The sequence below is a fragment of the Pocillopora damicornis genome, chromosome 8 (assembly GCF_964200805.1).
Source record: "Pocillopora damicornis chromosome 8, jaPocDami1.2, whole genome shotgun sequence".
Classification (NCBI taxonomy): Eukaryota; Metazoa; Cnidaria; class Anthozoa; order Scleractinia; family Pocilloporidae; genus Pocillopora; species Pocillopora damicornis.
In genome coordinates this window covers 5590866-5608395 of record NC_142677.1, presented here as the reverse complement: position 1 = coordinate 5608395, position 17530 = coordinate 5590866, and the positions used below count along the sequence as shown (strand labels likewise).

The following is a 17530-nucleotide window of genomic DNA, read 5'->3' as shown; positions in this document are numbered from 1 at the left end:
ACGCGGTTCGAGTTTTCAATGCACGCCAGTATTCAGTTTCGTATTTGGGTTGATTTGCGAGGAACTGGAAACAAAAGACTGTGCAACCGCGCCAACTTCTGGATGCGTGGGCACATGCGCGGAAACGAGTGATTTGATAAAATTTGTCAAGCGTAGCGTTCATTAGACCAAGGTGTAACTGGGATCTGAGGCATTTCTGCGTAAGCGAATATCCCTTCGTGGCCATGTTTCGGGGTGCTTTTGCTGATTTTGAGGACGATTCGTTCTTCAGGTAAGTACAGCATAGACTAGTTAAGGCATCACAGTCGTAATCCTTTCGTCGTGCGCGAGAAATAAGAATCTTTGCCCATTTAGATGAATCATGTTTGTTTACGTAGAGCGGTGGGTAAATTTGCGCGTATAACTTTTTTATCAACACAATCAAGTTATCTTAACGCTGATTGTTATAGCTAAAGGGGGCTTACGATGTAAGGCCATTATCAGGATGAAAAAAAGCAAAAGAAAAAAATCGATGTAATGGATTCGTTTTGGCCTAATCCTTGGTTTAATCGGAAACAAAACGACTCGATTCTGGGTTACTCTAAATATATTGTATATTTTCAGAATAAAAAAGTTTAATTTTTAATATGTAGTCAAGTCTTCAGTAAAATATTCTTTTGTCAGATTCGCTTTTCGCATGGCTGTACAAGTGAAACTGAAATACTTGGTGTACACCTTACAATAATCACTTTTAGTGTTTATGGGAAACGCGCTCAAGGTGATACCTCAGTATTGTACTGTGCATCCTGTACTGTGCATAACATCATGAAGTGAGGAAAATAAGCATGCTTGCATTCCTAGAAATTTTTTTAATCAGTGGACAAGGTTAACAGGCATGATTGTGTTTTGCTTTTGAATTAGCTGGGGGATCAATATTTTTTATTGTGTAAATTGTCTTGGTGCACAAATATCCCCTTAAATTAGAAACTTGAAAAAATAAATTGGAAAAGTGCACAAAGCCTATTTCCAAGAATGCAAATTACTACTTTGAAAGTTATACAATTTTTAGTAGATGTCAAAAAAAATTCCATGAATTTTTTCATAAATTTCTTTCTTGTTTTAACAGGTTTATTGGGTATGACTTGTATAAAACTAATACTGTAATATAATTTAAGATGTAAATAGAAGATACAAGATACAGCAAGAACAATTATTATTATAGAATACATTACATTTATTATATTAGTATACATTACACTGTTCCATACACTCAAGACTTTCTGCCTATCAAGTATTTTTTCAAGTGTTACTTTTGATTGAAAAGTCTTAGTTCCAACTATTGCAAAATGTATTGTGAACCAATGAAATGACATGCATAATTAGTACCAGTACCGGCAAAAATTGGGTAAGTTTGGCTCATCATATTTCTTAAGGAAAAACGGTGAGCTGGTTTTTTTATTGTAGTTCTCAAAACAGGGATTGGGAATAGTTTCCAAAAAATAGTTCAACAACTTTTATTTCTTAGAAATCACTTTAAATACCTTTGATGGCTTATAAAAGTTCAATAACCCAGGTCAAAAATGCTGGAACAATTGAAAAGCTTGTCAATGGTACTCCTGCACAAATCTGTTATAGAGAAGATTTTCATTTGCATACAGTTTCATTGGTCCCAATATTTAGTTCATGTAGTTCTCCCTTTAGCTCCCTTGCATTCAGTGGGAAAGATTTCAGAGAATTTCTTGGTACATCAAGATAATGCTCTCTTGGTAACGAGTGTGATATTCTTATCACCTGCTTGTTGAGTAATTTGGTGGTATTGTTGGAAGAAGTCTTGAATTAGTCATTGATAGGGTTTAAGGGTGAAGCTGACTTCCTTCTTTTATTGAGAGTGATTTAAGCAAGGATTTGCAGAAGTTTCTAGAATGCTTAACCCTTGAACTCCCAGAAGAGATTAACATGTATTTTCTCATTATAATATCCATATAATATCTAAAAAACAGGTAATGAGAATAATCAAAGTTATCAGGTAGAATTTGTCATTTTGATCCAACACCAAATTCTTTTCACTAATTCACAAGGAAATGTGTAGCAGCTAGAGGGGAGAAATAACAATCAATTCTTGAGAGTTAAAGGGTCTGAACTGTTTAAGAACACTCAATAAATGTATAGGAGAATTTGGTCATCAAGAAGTAGTGGTTGTTGTCAGTAGGCAAAGAGAATTTGTTTGAAAAAGCTCTACTGAGCCATGTTGAGAGAGCTATAGAAAGCTTTTGTTGTTGTTGTTGTTGTTGTTGTTATGGACAGTTGTGGTGTTAGAGAAGATTTTTAAGCAACAGTTTTTATTGTGGGTTTGGATCAGGGGTGGGATGACTTATTATCAGTTTTTGGCCTATGCAAGATTGTAGGGAATGATACCAGGGCAGGGGTAGATACAGAATTTCTTTTGCAGTGTTCAACTCAAAATCCAATGAGTGGGCACAGTGAAAAAGTGAAATATCAAGTCAAATACAAGAAGAGAAATTCCATATCTTCAAACAACCACATATTATTTTATTTATTATATAAACACAATAGACCTTTATTAACATGAAAAAATTGACGAACAACCTTACATTGCAAATGGTGAAGGCTTTGCATCATGTACATAAACTGTACCATTTCTTTTAGGGAACACCACCAGAGAATGTCAACTCTAATGGGTGGATTCAATGACCCATTTTTGAGGTTTCATCAACGCTCTGGCCTCCCTTCTGCTCTTCCTGCCCCTGGTGTTGGAGGGCAACATCACAGGTCAAGTCTAAGAAATCAGCAGGTGGTCCCAAGAGATATGTTCGGCGGCATGTTTGGTGACATGTTTGGAAGCATGAACACCATGATGGCTAACATGCAGAGGAATTTTGTAAGTGAAGTTATCAAATCAGCTACAATTTTTACTTGTCTTACCTGTGAACTTTCTTTTCCTAAAGATTTTTGTTATGCTTTTTCTTCTGTCTTGACAATTTGTTCTTCAAAATTTTTTCAAAGTATACAGATCTCCCAATTTAAAATATTTGTCACTGTCATTCTTTGCCACAAATAGCGCAGAAAAAGAAGCTGAACCTATTCTCTGAGATGGGTCAGAAAAAATTTAATTGTCATTTCTTGATGGTAGTCTACATATTGCCAATTTTTTTACAAATGTCTTTTTGGTGTTTGTGTGATTTTGTTAGGAACAAATGGCTAATAACCCAAACACATACAGCTACTCATCCTCAAGTGTTATGTCATATTCTAATGATGGACTAGGGGAACCTAAAGTCTTCCAAGCAACCAAGTCCACTAAGAGAGCTCCTGGAGGGGTAGGTAGAGTTGTGTCATGTAATAGAAGTGAAGCCCTTGAAATTGAAGCTAATTCTTGTAACTAATGTTTCTACCTAAACCTTTTTTTGTTTTGGCTACGCTTGTCTCTCTGACATTGTGAAGATAATTTGTGTGGGGGGTGTTGGTGTTTGCAGTATTGGACAATTTTTTTTGCAGTATTTTGGTAAGTTCAATCTCAATTGCAGTTTTGCAGTATTGTGGTATTCTCCAAACCTGTGGGATGCAGTTTTTCAGCCTTTTGGACTATATTAAAAATTTTCCTCCTTATCCTTCACCCTTTTTTGAGCCTTCCACAGTTTCCTTTTGTTTTTGAACAGGCTGAGATTGACTATTACAACTAACTTTCAGTAACAAATTCTTCATTCTCATTTCCATGTTATTTGCTTTTAACATAACACACAGAATAGGTGTTTCAGCACTTTGTAATATTGTGATAGTTGCCAAATTTTTTTGCAGTATCACTGTGTTCAGAACCCCCCAATGACCTCCTGACTAATGTATTATCACTTCAGCAAGTAGAAAGGTTGCCTGACAAAAAAATAATCCCTTTTTTTATTGATTGTTTTATTTGTTGTTTAGATATCATTGTAGGACAGAGAAAATCTGAAAATTGAATGCCTCAATTTTCTGTAGGGTTAAATTTGTACTGAACAATCACTAGGAAGCTCAGACGTGAACAAACTTCAAAACCTCAAAGTTATTACCATGAATGTTTATGGTTTTGTATTCTCACACCTGATAGTTTCTCTTCATTAAAACAATAACATTCTATAAATATTTCTGGAGTTCATGGTTTTCTGAGTGAATGATGAACATTCAATAATTTCTTCATCTCAATTTGTCTGAGAAATATTTTTGTTTCCTGCTTTGTGCAGGTAAAAGAGACACAGCACACACTTCGAGATTCTGAATCAGGATTGCATCGCATGGCAATTGGTCATCATCTGGGTAACCACTAGAAGCCTTTTTTACAATTAGTATTGTAGACATGTTTATATTTTATGAACACAAACTCAATTTAGATGTAGGAAGAAGGAAACAGGTGTAGCTATCGACAAGGGGAAATTTCTCAGAGGAAAATGTAGTGTTTTTGTATCTCTCAATTAGTACCAGGCTATGATTGGTCAATTTCACTGTACATAAACTAAATTCAAAAGTTTGTTTGAATTGAAATCTTCCCCCTCTATTTGGACCCAAAAATATATAATGAATATCTTACTAACCTGGTTATTCCAGCTCATACTGTGAGTTTTGGAACCTCATTTTATGGCTGAAATGTTTTGCACTTGGGCCCTAAATCCAAACTGAGAAATGAGTGTTACATGTTACATGTTAATCATTTCTCTTACCTATTTACAGGAGATCGTTCTCATGTCATTGAGCGATCATTGAACAGGAGAACAGGTGATGAAGACAGAAAGCAGAACTTTATCAATCTGGACGAAAGTGAGTTTGGTCATGTTGTTTTTCTGTCACAAAAATATTTTTTGCGAAGGAATAAATTGTTTGCGTTAAACCTCAGTTTGTAACCATTTCTCTTATTTGTCCTCCTCATCAGCAACTGCTGGTACCTTTTCATCAACATTTTATCAACATATGAACACTTAAATGAGCGATTGCATGTTTCTTATTGTTTTTAACCTCTTAAGCCCGTTAACTCCGAAGATCTCATTTGTAATTCTCCTTACTGTCTGCCATACAGTTCTTGTGATGTTTGTTTTGAGAATTTGGTATTGAATCAACTAATAGTCCTCTACTTGTTATTTTTCCTTGTTGTCATCACTTGTCTGCCTGATATTGTATCAGTATCTTAAGGAGAAATTATGTCTCGGTCACTTATGGGAGATAAAGGGTTCAGCATGATCACTTCACTTCATGTGATTAACATGTAACTTCTCCCTGTAATATCCATACATTATTCAGCAAATAGGTAACGAGAATACTCAAACTAATCAGGTAGAAGTTATCTTGATCTAACACCAAATTCTTGTAACTAATTTACAAGGAAATGTGTTGCAGCTAGAGGGGAGAATTAACAATCAGATCTTGAGAGTTAGGGAGTTAATGAACATGATTTGGGTCATGAACATTATGTGCAAGCATCCTATGATAAGTCACCATTCCCTGCAGTAGGATTGGCTGTTTTGAAGACCACACTCTGTTGTAGCATTCTTAACAGTCTATAAATCAATAAATATCTATGAAATAATCTAATGAATGTTGTTTGTGGCATAGGTGATGCTGCAGCTTTTGACCAGGAATGGAAGCAACGAACCAAGCTGCCCTCCCATACTTTGAGAGACGGACAGAGAACCACACTCAGAGGATTGGAAGGTTTGTATTGAACGAAATTTAACCCTTGTACCCCTAAGAGTGATAAGCATCTAATTTCTTCTTACAAGATCACTCTCAGACTACACATTAAGGTCATGAGAATAAAGGAAATGATCACCAGCCAGTTGAGCTCTCGATTGTTAAGCAAATTCTCCTCGTCAGCACCCTCGGAAATGTTTAGAGAACAGTATGGAGCATAGGCATACTGATGTTTGTGGGTGAAGAGCTAAATATTAAAACCTGTGACGGGATTCTACACCAACAGTTCTAATTCCTTTGACGATGTATTTAGAACCCAGAGCGAGGCCCTCCCACCACAGCCGCCATGCTGAAGCCGCTGCACCTTTTATGAGAGACACAGGGGCCTTACGAGAGAGGGACAGGCTGAGGGTTAATGGTGAAGGGGCAGGGACATACAGGGAGATGGAGAATAGGTACCGGGACCACAGAGGTGGACGAGATAAGGACTGGGGATCAGGAGATTTTGATGAAGAGAAATCTCACCGGGATAGGAGGGAACATGCGAAGCATGTGCGACTGAACAGCCGTCCTGTGAACAGACATGAACCACGCGGAGGGCTTTGAAGTTTTGATCAGTTAAGTATCGGTCTTGTACTGAAAGTTTTGAAAGTGTATCTGGAAGAGTTCTAATCTGGGCTAAACGGAGAACATTTTTTCAGCCGCATCTCAGCATCTAGTACAAAGCTAACAGTAAATTACAAAACTAAAATGTGACGGAAATTGTTTGATTTCAATTAGGATCAAAGTTGAAATACCGGATGAGTTATAGTTTTTCTTAGATTTCAGTGTTATTTTTAAGAGCTTTTCTGAAGCAAAATAAAGTAAACTTGTAAGGACTTGTCAACTCTCTTTACTTCTGCAAGAATTTTACAGTCAGGAGTGAAAACATGGTGATGGACTAGCGAGACTTTAGCTGTTGTGCTTTCAAACTAAGTGTGGTGTTATTGAATAAAGTTTTGGATTTGAGCGAAGCTGTTGTACGGACATATTTTGGCTTTTTCTGCATACACGAACATGATGACATTTTTTTTTCTGGAAAATGCAAAATAATTTCAGATCGATGTCAGCTTCTTAGCAACTGCCCACCTACCCCTCCCTATCCTAGCACCTAAACTTTTTAATCAGCTGACTGTTGTTGGATTAGGGGAGGGGTAGGTACGCAGTGGCTTGATCCAGAATTTCTCCCCATCATAGGATCATAGCTAACAATTCTTGAGACGAGGCCGCTGTATATTTTGCATAACCTGCTGTAGACCGGCAGAACTGCGCCAAAGCGGAACCTGTGAGGGAAACAGACTCTGCTACCAGACCGGTGGTAGACATGGTATTATGTTGGTTAGTTTCCATTGTCCATTGTAAATCGCTGTTTGCATAGCAAACAAACAAAAACAACAACAACAACAAGAAATACAAATAAATGATACCTCGCATATCTCTTCTTTATTGTAGGGTTTTCTGTCTTATTTGAACACGTGATATCTCTAAGTTAACGTTTATTAGAACACGGATTCTATTTTTTGTTGTTTGCCTTTCATTTTAGTTTATGAGTAGTACAGCGCTAACAATGCATTGGCTGTACCAATGATATTTCCCATTTTTTCTCTCACATCTTCGACAAACTTGCCATTATAAGTGTTCTCGTTGTCGAACACGTCACGAATTTCCTTTTTCAGATCCTTCAAGCATTTCTGCACGTGCGCAATGCGCGGCACGCTGGCTTTGCTGAGCCGCTGTACAGTTTGATTCAATTCGCTGTTATTGCTGTTCAAACTGGGCGTGATATCACCACAACCTTCCTTCACCGATCGCTGAACGGGGACCCCGTTATGTCCCCTTTCCGATTCGTGTAAGATTCTGATCCATTCTTCCATTGTTGATATCAAGAACAGAAGGTCATCACGTTGTTTTTTCATGGGGCTCTGCATCTTTTCCAATCTTGTCACGGTCTTCTGCAGATGCTGTTTGTTGGTGCAGATCATTTTCATTGACAGGGCGTAGCTAGTCTCCAGGCCATCCCCGGTTGTACGTAATTGTCTTGTGTGCAAAGAACTGCCTGATAATTCTACAGCCACTGTACCACTCATTTTCAGTCGATTTTAAAGACCTTTAACCGTCTAAAGGGAGTAGACCACATGGATTATCACCTTCACATGTCCTATCGCACGAAAATATAAACAACACCAAAAAAAAATTTAAAAATCGGTTCTATTCTCGACAAAACAACATCAAGGTTGATGGTTTGCAGTTTTGTATTGAACTTGAGAAGATAATTCCTCACGATTTTCGCTCAAAATTTTTCCTTTCGGTTTTCAGTTTTGTACTGAACTTGAGAATATAACTTCTCGCGATTTCCGCTCATCACTTTTCCTTTCGTCATAAACATAGGACATGAATACGGTTTAAGATCATGTAGAAATATTTATTCTCCGCAAACCATTCGCTCATGTAATAAAACTGACATTACATCAATTACCTTCGTCTTGTACCTCTGAGATTCAGTCCTACGGCTGCCTTCGAAATTTGGACTTTGAGCCGGATACTTTTTTCTGATGGAGTCTGAAAATAGAAATTTAACAGCACTGAACTGAAATGGTTCTATAAAGATCACAGGTCATTCATCAAGTCCTCATTTCCACACACTTCAGTCGCAAGCTCCACTCCCAAAATGTTGTCTTAAATTAGTTTCCGTCCAAGCAACCAATGACAGAGAAGATTATGCGGAGACAAACTATAAGCAGCTGGAGAAAGTCTTTCAAATACAACACTCCAATAATGGAAAGGATTTGAAAGCTTTGAAGGGCTTATGTAGTATAATAGCTGTACCGATGTTTCTGAATATGAAAATATGTTCTGAGCTGTTTTAAAAACAGAAGGGTGTATATATTGAATGAAACTTCAGTTTCATGTTCATTTGGCATCGATAAAGGATTTTTTGAACATTGTGGTAAAGAAAATGTATTTGGGTTTCGTCTGAATCTATTTCGTTTGACGGGAAATTAATATTTCATAGAGGATTTAATGACCTCTCTGAGGAAGCTATATCAAACAGTGAAAGTAATCCGAATTTATGATTGAAACAGTTCGACGTTGAACATGAATGCATTTTAAAATTATGCTCGCCTGCTTGAGGAAAAGTTGAGACAAAATCGTCAACATGACGGAAAATATTGATCAGTGATTCTAGACAAAAGTCCACGCGTGCAATAAAAAGAGTGAAATAAGGCATTTACTTCATGCAGCTGCTTACGACAACCAATCAAAATTCCCCGCGCCTTCGCTTAATGATAATTTGGGCGTAACAATTTCAAAGCATTTGCCTTAGCCATTTACTATTTTAGTATTCTGTCGCCTCAGGGGTTTATCAGCGTCTGACAGCGCCCAAACTAAATCCAACACACCAAGAAACGGTGAAATCGCTTTGTTTTTGTGGGTCGGTCCCTGGGAGAAAGAAAACTTTCGGTATCTAAGCGGTAAGCGTTTCAGTAAATTGCTGTCAGGAAATCTTTTCTTGACTCTAACGACAGATTTTAGTTGAAGTGGTTTGTACGTATGTTTGGTTTTAAAGGCAGGTTCGTGGTTTTTCGATACCGGTGTTACTTTACTGATCAAGCCATGTCTCCCGCATCGTGAAGAAAAATGTTAAAAAATACCATAGCAAAAATTAAGTCAATAGTATTAATGGTTTATTTTTCAATTCTTGGTTAAACATTCAAAGGATAGTTTTTACCGATGACTGAATATTCTTCGGTAAAATTCGAATCTATGTCTATCGAGTGTCAAAATTATTTTCCTTGACTTTATTACTTATCTGTCCTTCATTGTCAGAATATGCAAATAGTGCTTATGTTGGTTCGTAAACGAAAAATTTTAAAATGCCAGCTATCATTCTGGAAAATTGTAGTTTTCATATTTTTATTACGTGTAGAATCGGAATTGTAAAATCAGGCTCTGTCAGAGATTTCCTCCTCTGTTAGTGATTTCAGAGGGTTAGGAAGGAAATATTTGGTGGAATTGCAGTAGTTTGGTATTTAAACATTCAAAATGAAATCTAACTAAACTAGCTCTTGGATTTTCACGGGAAGGTGTAAAAAGCGCTTTAGTTTACAAGTTAATTTAGCTTATCATTTCTCCACATTTTTACCTAGGAGGAAAATTTTACACATGCAAGTATATTCATAAAAATTGTGTTTTTTTCGTATCAAGTATGCTTGTAATCACTTTGAGCACCTTTTATTTCAAAAAGGCATTGGGAAACTTTTCGCGGAATCAACGATAGGTGGTGTAAACTTTCTTTTTAATTTGATTATTTTTCTGTTTTGAATTTGACCAAGTTTAATATTTGTTTGAACTTTCGTTATTTGCGCAGGTAAAATGGAGACACCAATTTATGTCAATGGAGCCACTTCGACTAGCGGAAAGAGTGTTTCGTTGAAACGGGTGATAAATCACAAGAAAGATCTTCAGAAGGAAATTTCCGACTTGGAAAAACTTCAGAAGACCTTACTTCAACAACGAAAAGATCTTGAATACATAAACGAAAATATTAAAGGCTGGGCTGAGAGCTTCGACACCATTGAAAGAAATACTCAAGGCGTTCCCTTCGTGAGAAATGTCAAAGAAATTTGCGCGTCGATTGAAAACCTGTTGAATGATATTCATGGAGATTTTTATTTCAGAATGCAGAATTTGATCACGGCAGATGTGCCATGTTTTCAGCAGGTTTATGAAGCTTTAGAGCTGTTGAAAAAGCAAGTTTCGAAGATCATCAGGGATGATGCAGCCTACAAAGCGTCATTTATTGAAGAAATTCGGCAAATTCTTGGACGTCTTACAGGCATCACCGACACTATGTTAGAAATTTATTTTGAACAATGAATATGAAAAAAAATTACGAAAAGAATGTTTGACGTTTACTGAGGAAAGAAAAATCAATATAATTTAGAAGCTTCAATTGCAGTTTCATCAGACTTTATTTTTGTATGCAAATGTTTTGGTCTTAGAATTTGTTTTGAAAATAGCTTTATGTAGGATGTAATTGTACATGTGTTGTCAAGGTATAAGACCATTGAACGCCAGGTAAATACAAAGAAGCTGTTACCGATTTATTCAAATAAAAGAAAGAAATCTTTGAATGCACGGAAAGAATGTGCTACACTTCATGCCTGGATGTCGTACATCTTGAATGAATAAAAATATCAGATTCTGAAACTGTCTTCTGAGTAAATGGTGTCTCAGTCGCCTTTTGTTCGTTCATATTTTTATTTACTGCAGACGAATGAAGAATGCATCTTCTCTTAACGAGAATTATAGAGTAGAAAACAATTTTCCTGAAGGGGATAAATATCTCTGTTTTAAAGTTTTCTACATGCAACGAGTATCGAACAGAGAGCTACTCAGAAAATGACATGAATTGGCTTAAAAAATGGAAGATTTTTATTCTGCACATGATTAAAAGTTTTATTCATGCTGTGTTTGTTACCAAACATCATTTATCTTTTATTCCCTCAAACAATTTGGCTTTTAAATTGTATTGTTGTTTTACTCCTAAGTTAAACTTTGTAACTTTAAAACTAAAAAAGTATCTCGAAATACATCTAGTTTAAAAACCTCGTGGAAATGATAGGAAAGCGGAACTTAAAGCTGAAAATTTGTTGATGACAAAATAACGGAAGATAAAGAAACTAAAGGTCTACCTTTTCTCAGATTATCTGCTAATATTGAAGTATTTATTTCAGATTTTGGTCGTTTATTCAAGAGTGCCTTTACTTTTTCATAATTATCAGGGTAAAGGGAAAATCATAGTATGATTGGTGATTTTTTTTAATCGCATTAACGGGAATTTCTGAAAAATTTACCTAAAGTAGCCTAATTTCAATAAAAAGTGGCTACACTTGCATATACCAGTAATTTTGAATGGAAATAAAAATTTGCCACAGCCGAGAGAAACTGTTTGGTGTTGCGTTTTGAAACCTTTTAACGCTATACTTTAAAACGTATCTGAAATTTGTAAGTTGCTGTCGTATTAGGGAATGGTTTGGGCTCATTATTGAGAGCTTTCTTATAGAAAAAAAACCAATGTGAAATTCAAAGATAAACTTGATTTCGTCGAGTCCGTAGATTGAAATGCATTTTCAGCCATATATTTTCTTTACCTGTTCACTTCAAACAATGTCTGATTATCGAATCGCAGAAAGAAAATATTCTGATATTCTGAAGACGAATCTAAACACACCTGTTCACCCTTCGTCCAATCATGTCAAAGATTACGCAATTTTCAACCAATAGAATCACTGGGATTGTATAACATGTGTTCATGCGTATAAGCTTGTACTTCTTGGGTGGGTCAGTTGCTTGGGGATAAATCAATAATTTTTGTATGCGATTTCCTGAAAGATTTTAACATTTTGCTCAACTCCCTTTTTCGAGGATCAAGAAAGCCTTACTTTTCCTTCACAAGCGAGGTAAGCCAGCAGACGTAATGTTTTTAGAAGATTTTCATGAAATAATGCGCGCGCTTCGATTAAGCGTACATTGACAGATGATAAGAATAACACATTTTTACATAGGGTTAAGGTCGTATAAATCTTACCCTCTTTCGATACCACTCGAGAGCATATTTCATATGCGTTTGGTTCTTCAAGGAAGGTTTTTTAATGGTCTTTTGACATGATCCTTCCCTAAAGCATGTTTTATTACCTATCGTGTGCGCATTTTGCCGTTTCGCAAGGATTATATTTGTTTTAATTCATTCACAAGCGCAAAAAAAAATATAAATAATTTTTCTTCTATGCAAATTTTTATCTCCAGACTTCCTCAAATATAAGCAAATAATTTCATTCAAAACATATCGGTTTTTTTTATTTCTTTTAAGGTGTTTCCCTTTCCATGAAAATAGATTTAAATAGAATGAAGATTCCTACAGTTAACCAATTTTTTTAAAATTGCTGTGCAGGATTTTCAAAAATATTTTCTATAAGCGGCTGTCGCGGCGCCGTGCCGATGGTGATGATGCCGGTTTTGCCCGAAGAAGGGTCGGTAGAGCGAAACCAAAACACGCCAACCTGCTCGTAGATCAAACATACGGCGGTGAGAGGTTTTATAGGCGGCGATAGAACGCCCCTAAACGGCTTTTCTATCGAAACCCCTGTCACTGTGTAAATACATGGGCACCAAGAACGTCGTTTGCAGAAAAAAACCAAATGGTTACTTTATTTCTGTACATTTAGAGACATGACTAACGTCGCAAGCGATGGAATCCAAGAAGTCACGACACGCACCGAGAAGTTATCAATTACTTCCATCAACAAGAGCACAAAGCTGTTCAAAGCTCAAATGAGAGAGCTGGATAAACAGTATGACACGATGCAACAGCAACTAGAAGATCTACACTTCATCCTGGATGTTATCCTGAAATGGGACGAGGACTTTAAAAAAGTGGTGCGATTCAGTCAAGGCGTGCCTCACATGAGAAGCACCAAGGAGATTTGTGCCAACATTAAGACAGCCATGATACCAAGCAGTGAGTTTGACCGCACAGTGCAGATACTTATCAGAGAGGGTGTGCCATGTTTCACGCGGGTAACAGGGCTTTTTGATAAGCTGAAATCTCGTCTCGATGAGAGGTCGCCGAACGCAAAGGTCTCCGAGGAGATTCGTCAACTGCTCGGAGAGTTAATCGGAACTTTGTGTACGATAATGAATTTCTTTTATGATCAAGAGGCATAAACCTCTTTAGTTAATTAGACTAATAAGTGGTCATTGAATCGAGGAGCAGAATTGAAGAAAGGGCAGATAAGCGTTAAAATGTACCCCCTTCCACTTGTCTTCGATCGTTAAATCGTATTCATTTTGTTTGAAGTTATCGAATATGACGAAAGAGCAAATTTTTTGAGTCTTGGATCAGAGAGGAGACAGGAGAAAACAAACTAAATGTTTTCAAATTTTAGTTTTATTCATTTTCCTCGGTGGTTCTGTAAATTCTGTGAACAGAGAAAAATTTAAAACGCGCTTACGATTTCATTCGTGTTGGTCGAGTCCTCGTTTCTTCTGTAGTCTTATGTCACAACAAGCGGCTGAAGAAACGTGTTTCCAACGAAGCTCGATCTCTGTCTCGTCACGCAGATTGTGTTACAAGTAAAAATTTGACGCGCCTCTTGAGCAACTTAGCCAATTAATCACTTGATAAACGAGGTCGATTGGCGGCTCAATGGGGAAGCAATCTGTTTGACAATACATCAATCATTATTTCAATTTACCGTTTCAAAATATCGAAGGGGAAGGAAGATTTGTAGAAATACAATAATAATCAGAAAGCCCCGCTAAAACATTTCTTTCTCCAGGAACGAAGTTACATGCGTAGCTTGGCAATGAACAGTTTTGTTATTCGACACTGACTTCAATGTCGAGAATTTTGTCATGGTTACAATTACGCACAGGTTTTATTAAAATGAACCAATCTCGCATCAGCGTGTGGCGATGTCGCTCTCGCGTTCGCCGTTTGCGAGCCGGCGGGTGCTATTTTTCACTTGCGTACTTTGTTTGTGTATTGTTGTTGGGTTTATTCTGTACTTGAAAAAAATATACCCTTGCTCCCTCGAGACTATCGTTTCTAAATTAAAAATTCGGTATTGTTAATAAATCGAAGGGTCATGTGTCAAACGATGTGAATTCTACCATAATATTCTGATATTTATAAGATTGTTTGAAAAGAAGACATCCGCATATAAGTCACGAATTTCCTCATTCATCTGACAGGTGGACGAAATTAGTTTGGACAAAACATCGAAACCGCTTCATTCTTTCATGTCTGAAATTTATGTAAAGTGCTCGTTCCGTGACGAACATACTGACTCGGATTAACCCAACCCTCCGCGGATTGAAAGATAACGAAGGCCAGCAATTTAATATGGCGTTGAGTTATCACTTGTTGTTTAAAATCCTCCTCGTTGGCGATCCCGACGTCGGCAAATGTGCCATCTTTCATCCACCTGCAGGCGATGCCTCAGGTTTGTCGGCTATGGGAGTGAATTTTCTCAAAAGACAGTTAGAAATCGGTGAGTAGAATTCTTTTGGTGAGTACTTTTACGGTACATGAATCTCTCCTCCCGCCTGGATTTCGCTCGATCTTTAAGCGCTACGGTGTATTGCACTGAACCGCCAGGCGTAAGGGATTTAACGATACAACTCGGCGACTATTTATAGTTCTGTGTTATCTATCGACGACTTGAAGTTCGTTTTAGGACGATATTTGCTTTGTGTTTGTAGAAATCGCAATGGAACTAGTTGAAAGCGCTGTCTATATCATTCTCTTGAAGTTCACAATTCCTCTGAGATGATTTTCATTCGTGTTTTTTTCCCATGAACTGACAGATGTTTTTATTGACTCACTTATACGGATAAGTCAATTTTTTTTCCCAAACTACTTTTATAATTAAGAAATGATCTGAAACTGTTATCGTTGAAATAGGAATACGTTTACTCGCTTGATACTTCCTAATTTGAAACATTGAGAGGGCAAATATTTTACGTGCCTCGAAGGCACTACTCGATCGAAGAACGACAAGCTCTCCCACTAATGTCTAGCTCTTTTGACCTTGTTGAATTTATTTTGCTTTCAAACTTCAGATGGGAAGCGAGTAAAATTACAGATATGGAATATTGCAGGACAGGAAAGGTAAAAATTGTGGAGCCAAACATGTTATTTTGCTCTACTTGGTACTTGAGTCACGCGATAAGAATGGTCACGCCATATCGAGTTCTCGTTAACAGCTGCACTCAAGCCCATGTAATTTAGTAGAAATTTCGTGCAAGGATCCTAATTAGTGTTACAGAAAGTTTAAAAATGCTTAAGGAACACTTTCCGGTTGAAATGTTTCATTATCTTTTCTGTTCTGAAAGACGTGAGTTTTTTTTTTTTTTTTTTTTTTAATTGTAAAACGAGATGATTGTCGTATAGAATGCGGAAGTCCTTCCGCGGCTACACCTTAACCGACGCATTTCCGTTGAGAAACGAAATTTTTTAAAATGCAGTTTTGCCTGTCATCCTCTCTTAAAAGCCCCAATCCGCCGGTTAAAACGGAGAATCTTAAAACCTTTTCATAAATGAATTTTTCTGAAAATGCATTGTTCTCAAAATTTCCTGTTCCTTTTGTGGACAAGTGAAATCGGAGGTGAGGAGAAATGCATCACATATTGTCTCCTCTTACAGCGTTTGGGGCGTTTTGGTGTGGATGATGGGAGAAAATACTTTAAAAGGTATGCATGCGTCGTCAAATCAAATAACGCAGAAGTGTAGACGTTTAGGAACGAAGAGAAGACTGGTGACTTGGGCAGAAATATTTTGCAGAACAGATTCTTTCAAGATTGGATAAGTGCGTGGTCGGCGCCTGAAAACAAAATCTCAGGCATGTTTGTTTCACTAGATCCTTGTCACCGACTTTTGAAACCACAATCTCCCGTATGAGAGTGTATTAAAAGAAAAATCACAATCCCTACCCTACATTGTAGCGACCACGTTTTGACGTTAAAATTGTGTTGTTGTCACGGGCAACTGACACCGTTTCCAATGGAAACGTGTCGTCCCTGACTTCATTTGATAAGCGGGTAGTTGATTACCATTGGAGACGAGGAAGGTTGCCCGTGATAATACCATTATTCAGTTATGGTCAAAACCACGCCACCAAACTTTTTCTGCGCCTCAGTTAACTGATAACAGTAAGAACTGTGTTTCAGTTGCTTTGTACTGAAATCCAATTTTTTTAGTTCCCAGGCCATCACCCCCAGCTACTATCACGGTACCCAAGGTTTCATCGTTGCTTTTGACGTCACCGATAAGAGTTCCTATGACAACATCCTGGAGTGGCTTCTTATCATTGAAGAACACGCCAGCGAACGAGGCTCTCAAAAGATGTTGGTCGCTAATAAGTGCCATTGTCAGGAGAGAAACCGCGTCATTACAGAAAAAGAAGGCGAGGCTTTCGCCAGAGAGTTTGGTATGAGATATGTGGAAATCAACGATCTGCAAAGCTCAGAGATTGACGAAGCTCTAAAGCAGTTAATTCAAGACATCTTGAACAACAACGGCGCTCAAGAAAAAGTTGAGGATGGTCGCAAAACGAACATTTGTGAGTTAGACACGGGATATAACAGCACCAGAACTGGAGGAGAGAAAGAATCACTTTTAGGGAAGAGATTCTAACCCTTGCTTCCAATAAGTCTTCCGAAAACTTGTTGGTATAAAAGAAGCCTTCCAAAAATTGGAGATTTAAAAAAAAATATGGAAGTATTTAGCCTTTAGGAATCTTCGACAGTTTTTCCATCAGATTTTGCGAGCAACGTTTTGTAGAAAACGAGATTTTAATACCTTATTTTCCGAGAAGATATGTTTGCTAATTAGGACTTTGTACATCTTTTAACCTCCCATCCCCTTCAGGCAGTCAAGTACGAGAGAGTTGAAGCCGCGCGCAGGAACGTGTGAACGTGTAGACGCGCAAGGAAGGTGTCTCCTCGCTCGCCTTATTCAATTAGCCAATTCGTCAGAGCATGAGGATAGAATGAGAATGTTTACGATTTTTGAAGTTTTAGTTGAATTAATATATATATGAAATGACGTCGACGAGGGGAATATAGGCATTCCCACTAGCTACCAAGGTTGGAATCTTAGAAAACAACCGGTTTTTGTAGCCAACGTTCATCTTGGACATGTTTGCTGTACCATGTTCCTTGTTGTAAATAAAGTAAACTAAGGTAACATGCTGATTTGGTAGGACTCTCACGCTCTTTCTCTGTCCATAAATATCTTTACGCATGTGCACGCAAAAATAAGGTTATTTGTGTG

The 17530-nt window shown here is 37.4% G+C and overlaps 5 protein-coding genes across 10 annotated transcripts; 4 read left to right on the top strand and 1 right to left on the bottom strand.

The window, feature by feature from the left end:
* The first annotated feature begins 105 nt into the window (after positions 1-105).
* On the top strand, positions 106-6665 carry LOC113664224 (myeloid leukemia factor 2). The gene is made up of 7 exons (XM_027179817.2): positions 106-271; positions 2647-2878; positions 3189-3317; positions 4215-4287; positions 4699-4785; positions 5575-5673; positions 5966-6665. Exons 1-7 carry the CDS (start codon positions 225-227, stop codon positions 6256-6258), a joined length of 960 nt encoding a protein of 319 aa, XP_027035618.2. The 5' UTR covers positions 106-224; the 3' UTR covers positions 6259-6665.
* Positions 6666-6888: 223 nt separating this feature from the next.
* LOC113664226 (uncharacterized) lies at positions 6889-10907 on the top strand. 4 transcript variants are annotated; one of them, XM_089214395.1, is made up of 2 exons: positions 6889-7029; positions 10061-10907. In XM_089214395.1, the coding sequence occupies exon 2, from the start codon at positions 10066-10068 to the stop codon at positions 10567-10569; it is 504 nt and encodes a 167-aa protein (XP_089070521.1). In that variant the 5' UTR covers positions 6889-7029; positions 10061-10065; the 3' UTR covers positions 10570-10907. The 4 variants fall into 4 exon arrangements, with proteins under 4 accessions (XP_089070521.1, XP_089070520.1, XP_027035621.1 ...); XM_089214394.1 differs by lacking the exon at positions 6889-7029 and adding an exon at positions 9001-9164; XM_027179820.2 differs by lacking the exon at positions 6889-7029 and adding an exon at positions 9039-9263.
* On the bottom strand, positions 7113-8399 carry LOC113664225 (uncharacterized). Of its 2 annotated transcripts, none has more exons than XM_027179818.2 (2): positions 8168-8399; positions 7113-7849 (listed from the first exon to the last, which is right to left on the bottom strand). In XM_027179818.2, the coding sequence occupies exon 2, from the start codon at positions 7776-7778 to the stop codon at positions 7236-7238; it is 543 nt and encodes a 180-aa protein (XP_027035619.1). In that variant the 5' UTR covers positions 7779-7849; positions 8168-8399; the 3' UTR covers positions 7113-7235. The 2 variants fall into 2 exon arrangements, with proteins under 2 accessions (XP_027035619.1, XP_027035620.1); XM_027179819.2 differs by having other exon boundaries at positions 7113-7808; positions 8168-8375.
* A 2017-nt stretch (positions 10908-12924) lies between the features above and the next one.
* On the top strand, positions 12925-14332 carry LOC149041106 (uncharacterized). The gene has a single exon (XM_089214397.1). The coding sequence runs from the start codon at positions 12925-12927 to the stop codon at positions 13417-13419; it is 495 nt and encodes a 164-aa protein (XP_089070523.1). The 3' UTR covers positions 13420-14332.
* A 46-nt stretch (positions 14333-14378) lies between these two features.
* LOC149041105 (ras-related protein Rab-13-like) lies at positions 14379-17443 on the top strand. 2 transcript variants are annotated; one of them, XM_089214392.1, is made up of 4 exons: positions 14379-14747; positions 15319-15367; positions 15902-15948; positions 16456-17443. In XM_089214392.1, exons 1-4 carry the CDS (start codon positions 14662-14664, stop codon positions 16889-16891), a joined length of 618 nt encoding a protein of 205 aa, XP_089070518.1. In that variant the 5' UTR covers positions 14379-14661; the 3' UTR covers positions 16892-17443. The 2 variants fall into 2 exon arrangements, with proteins under 2 accessions (XP_089070518.1, XP_089070517.1); XM_089214391.1 differs by lacking the exon at positions 15902-15948 and having other exon boundaries at positions 14414-14747.
* The last annotated feature ends 87 nt before the right edge of the window (positions 17444-17530 follow it).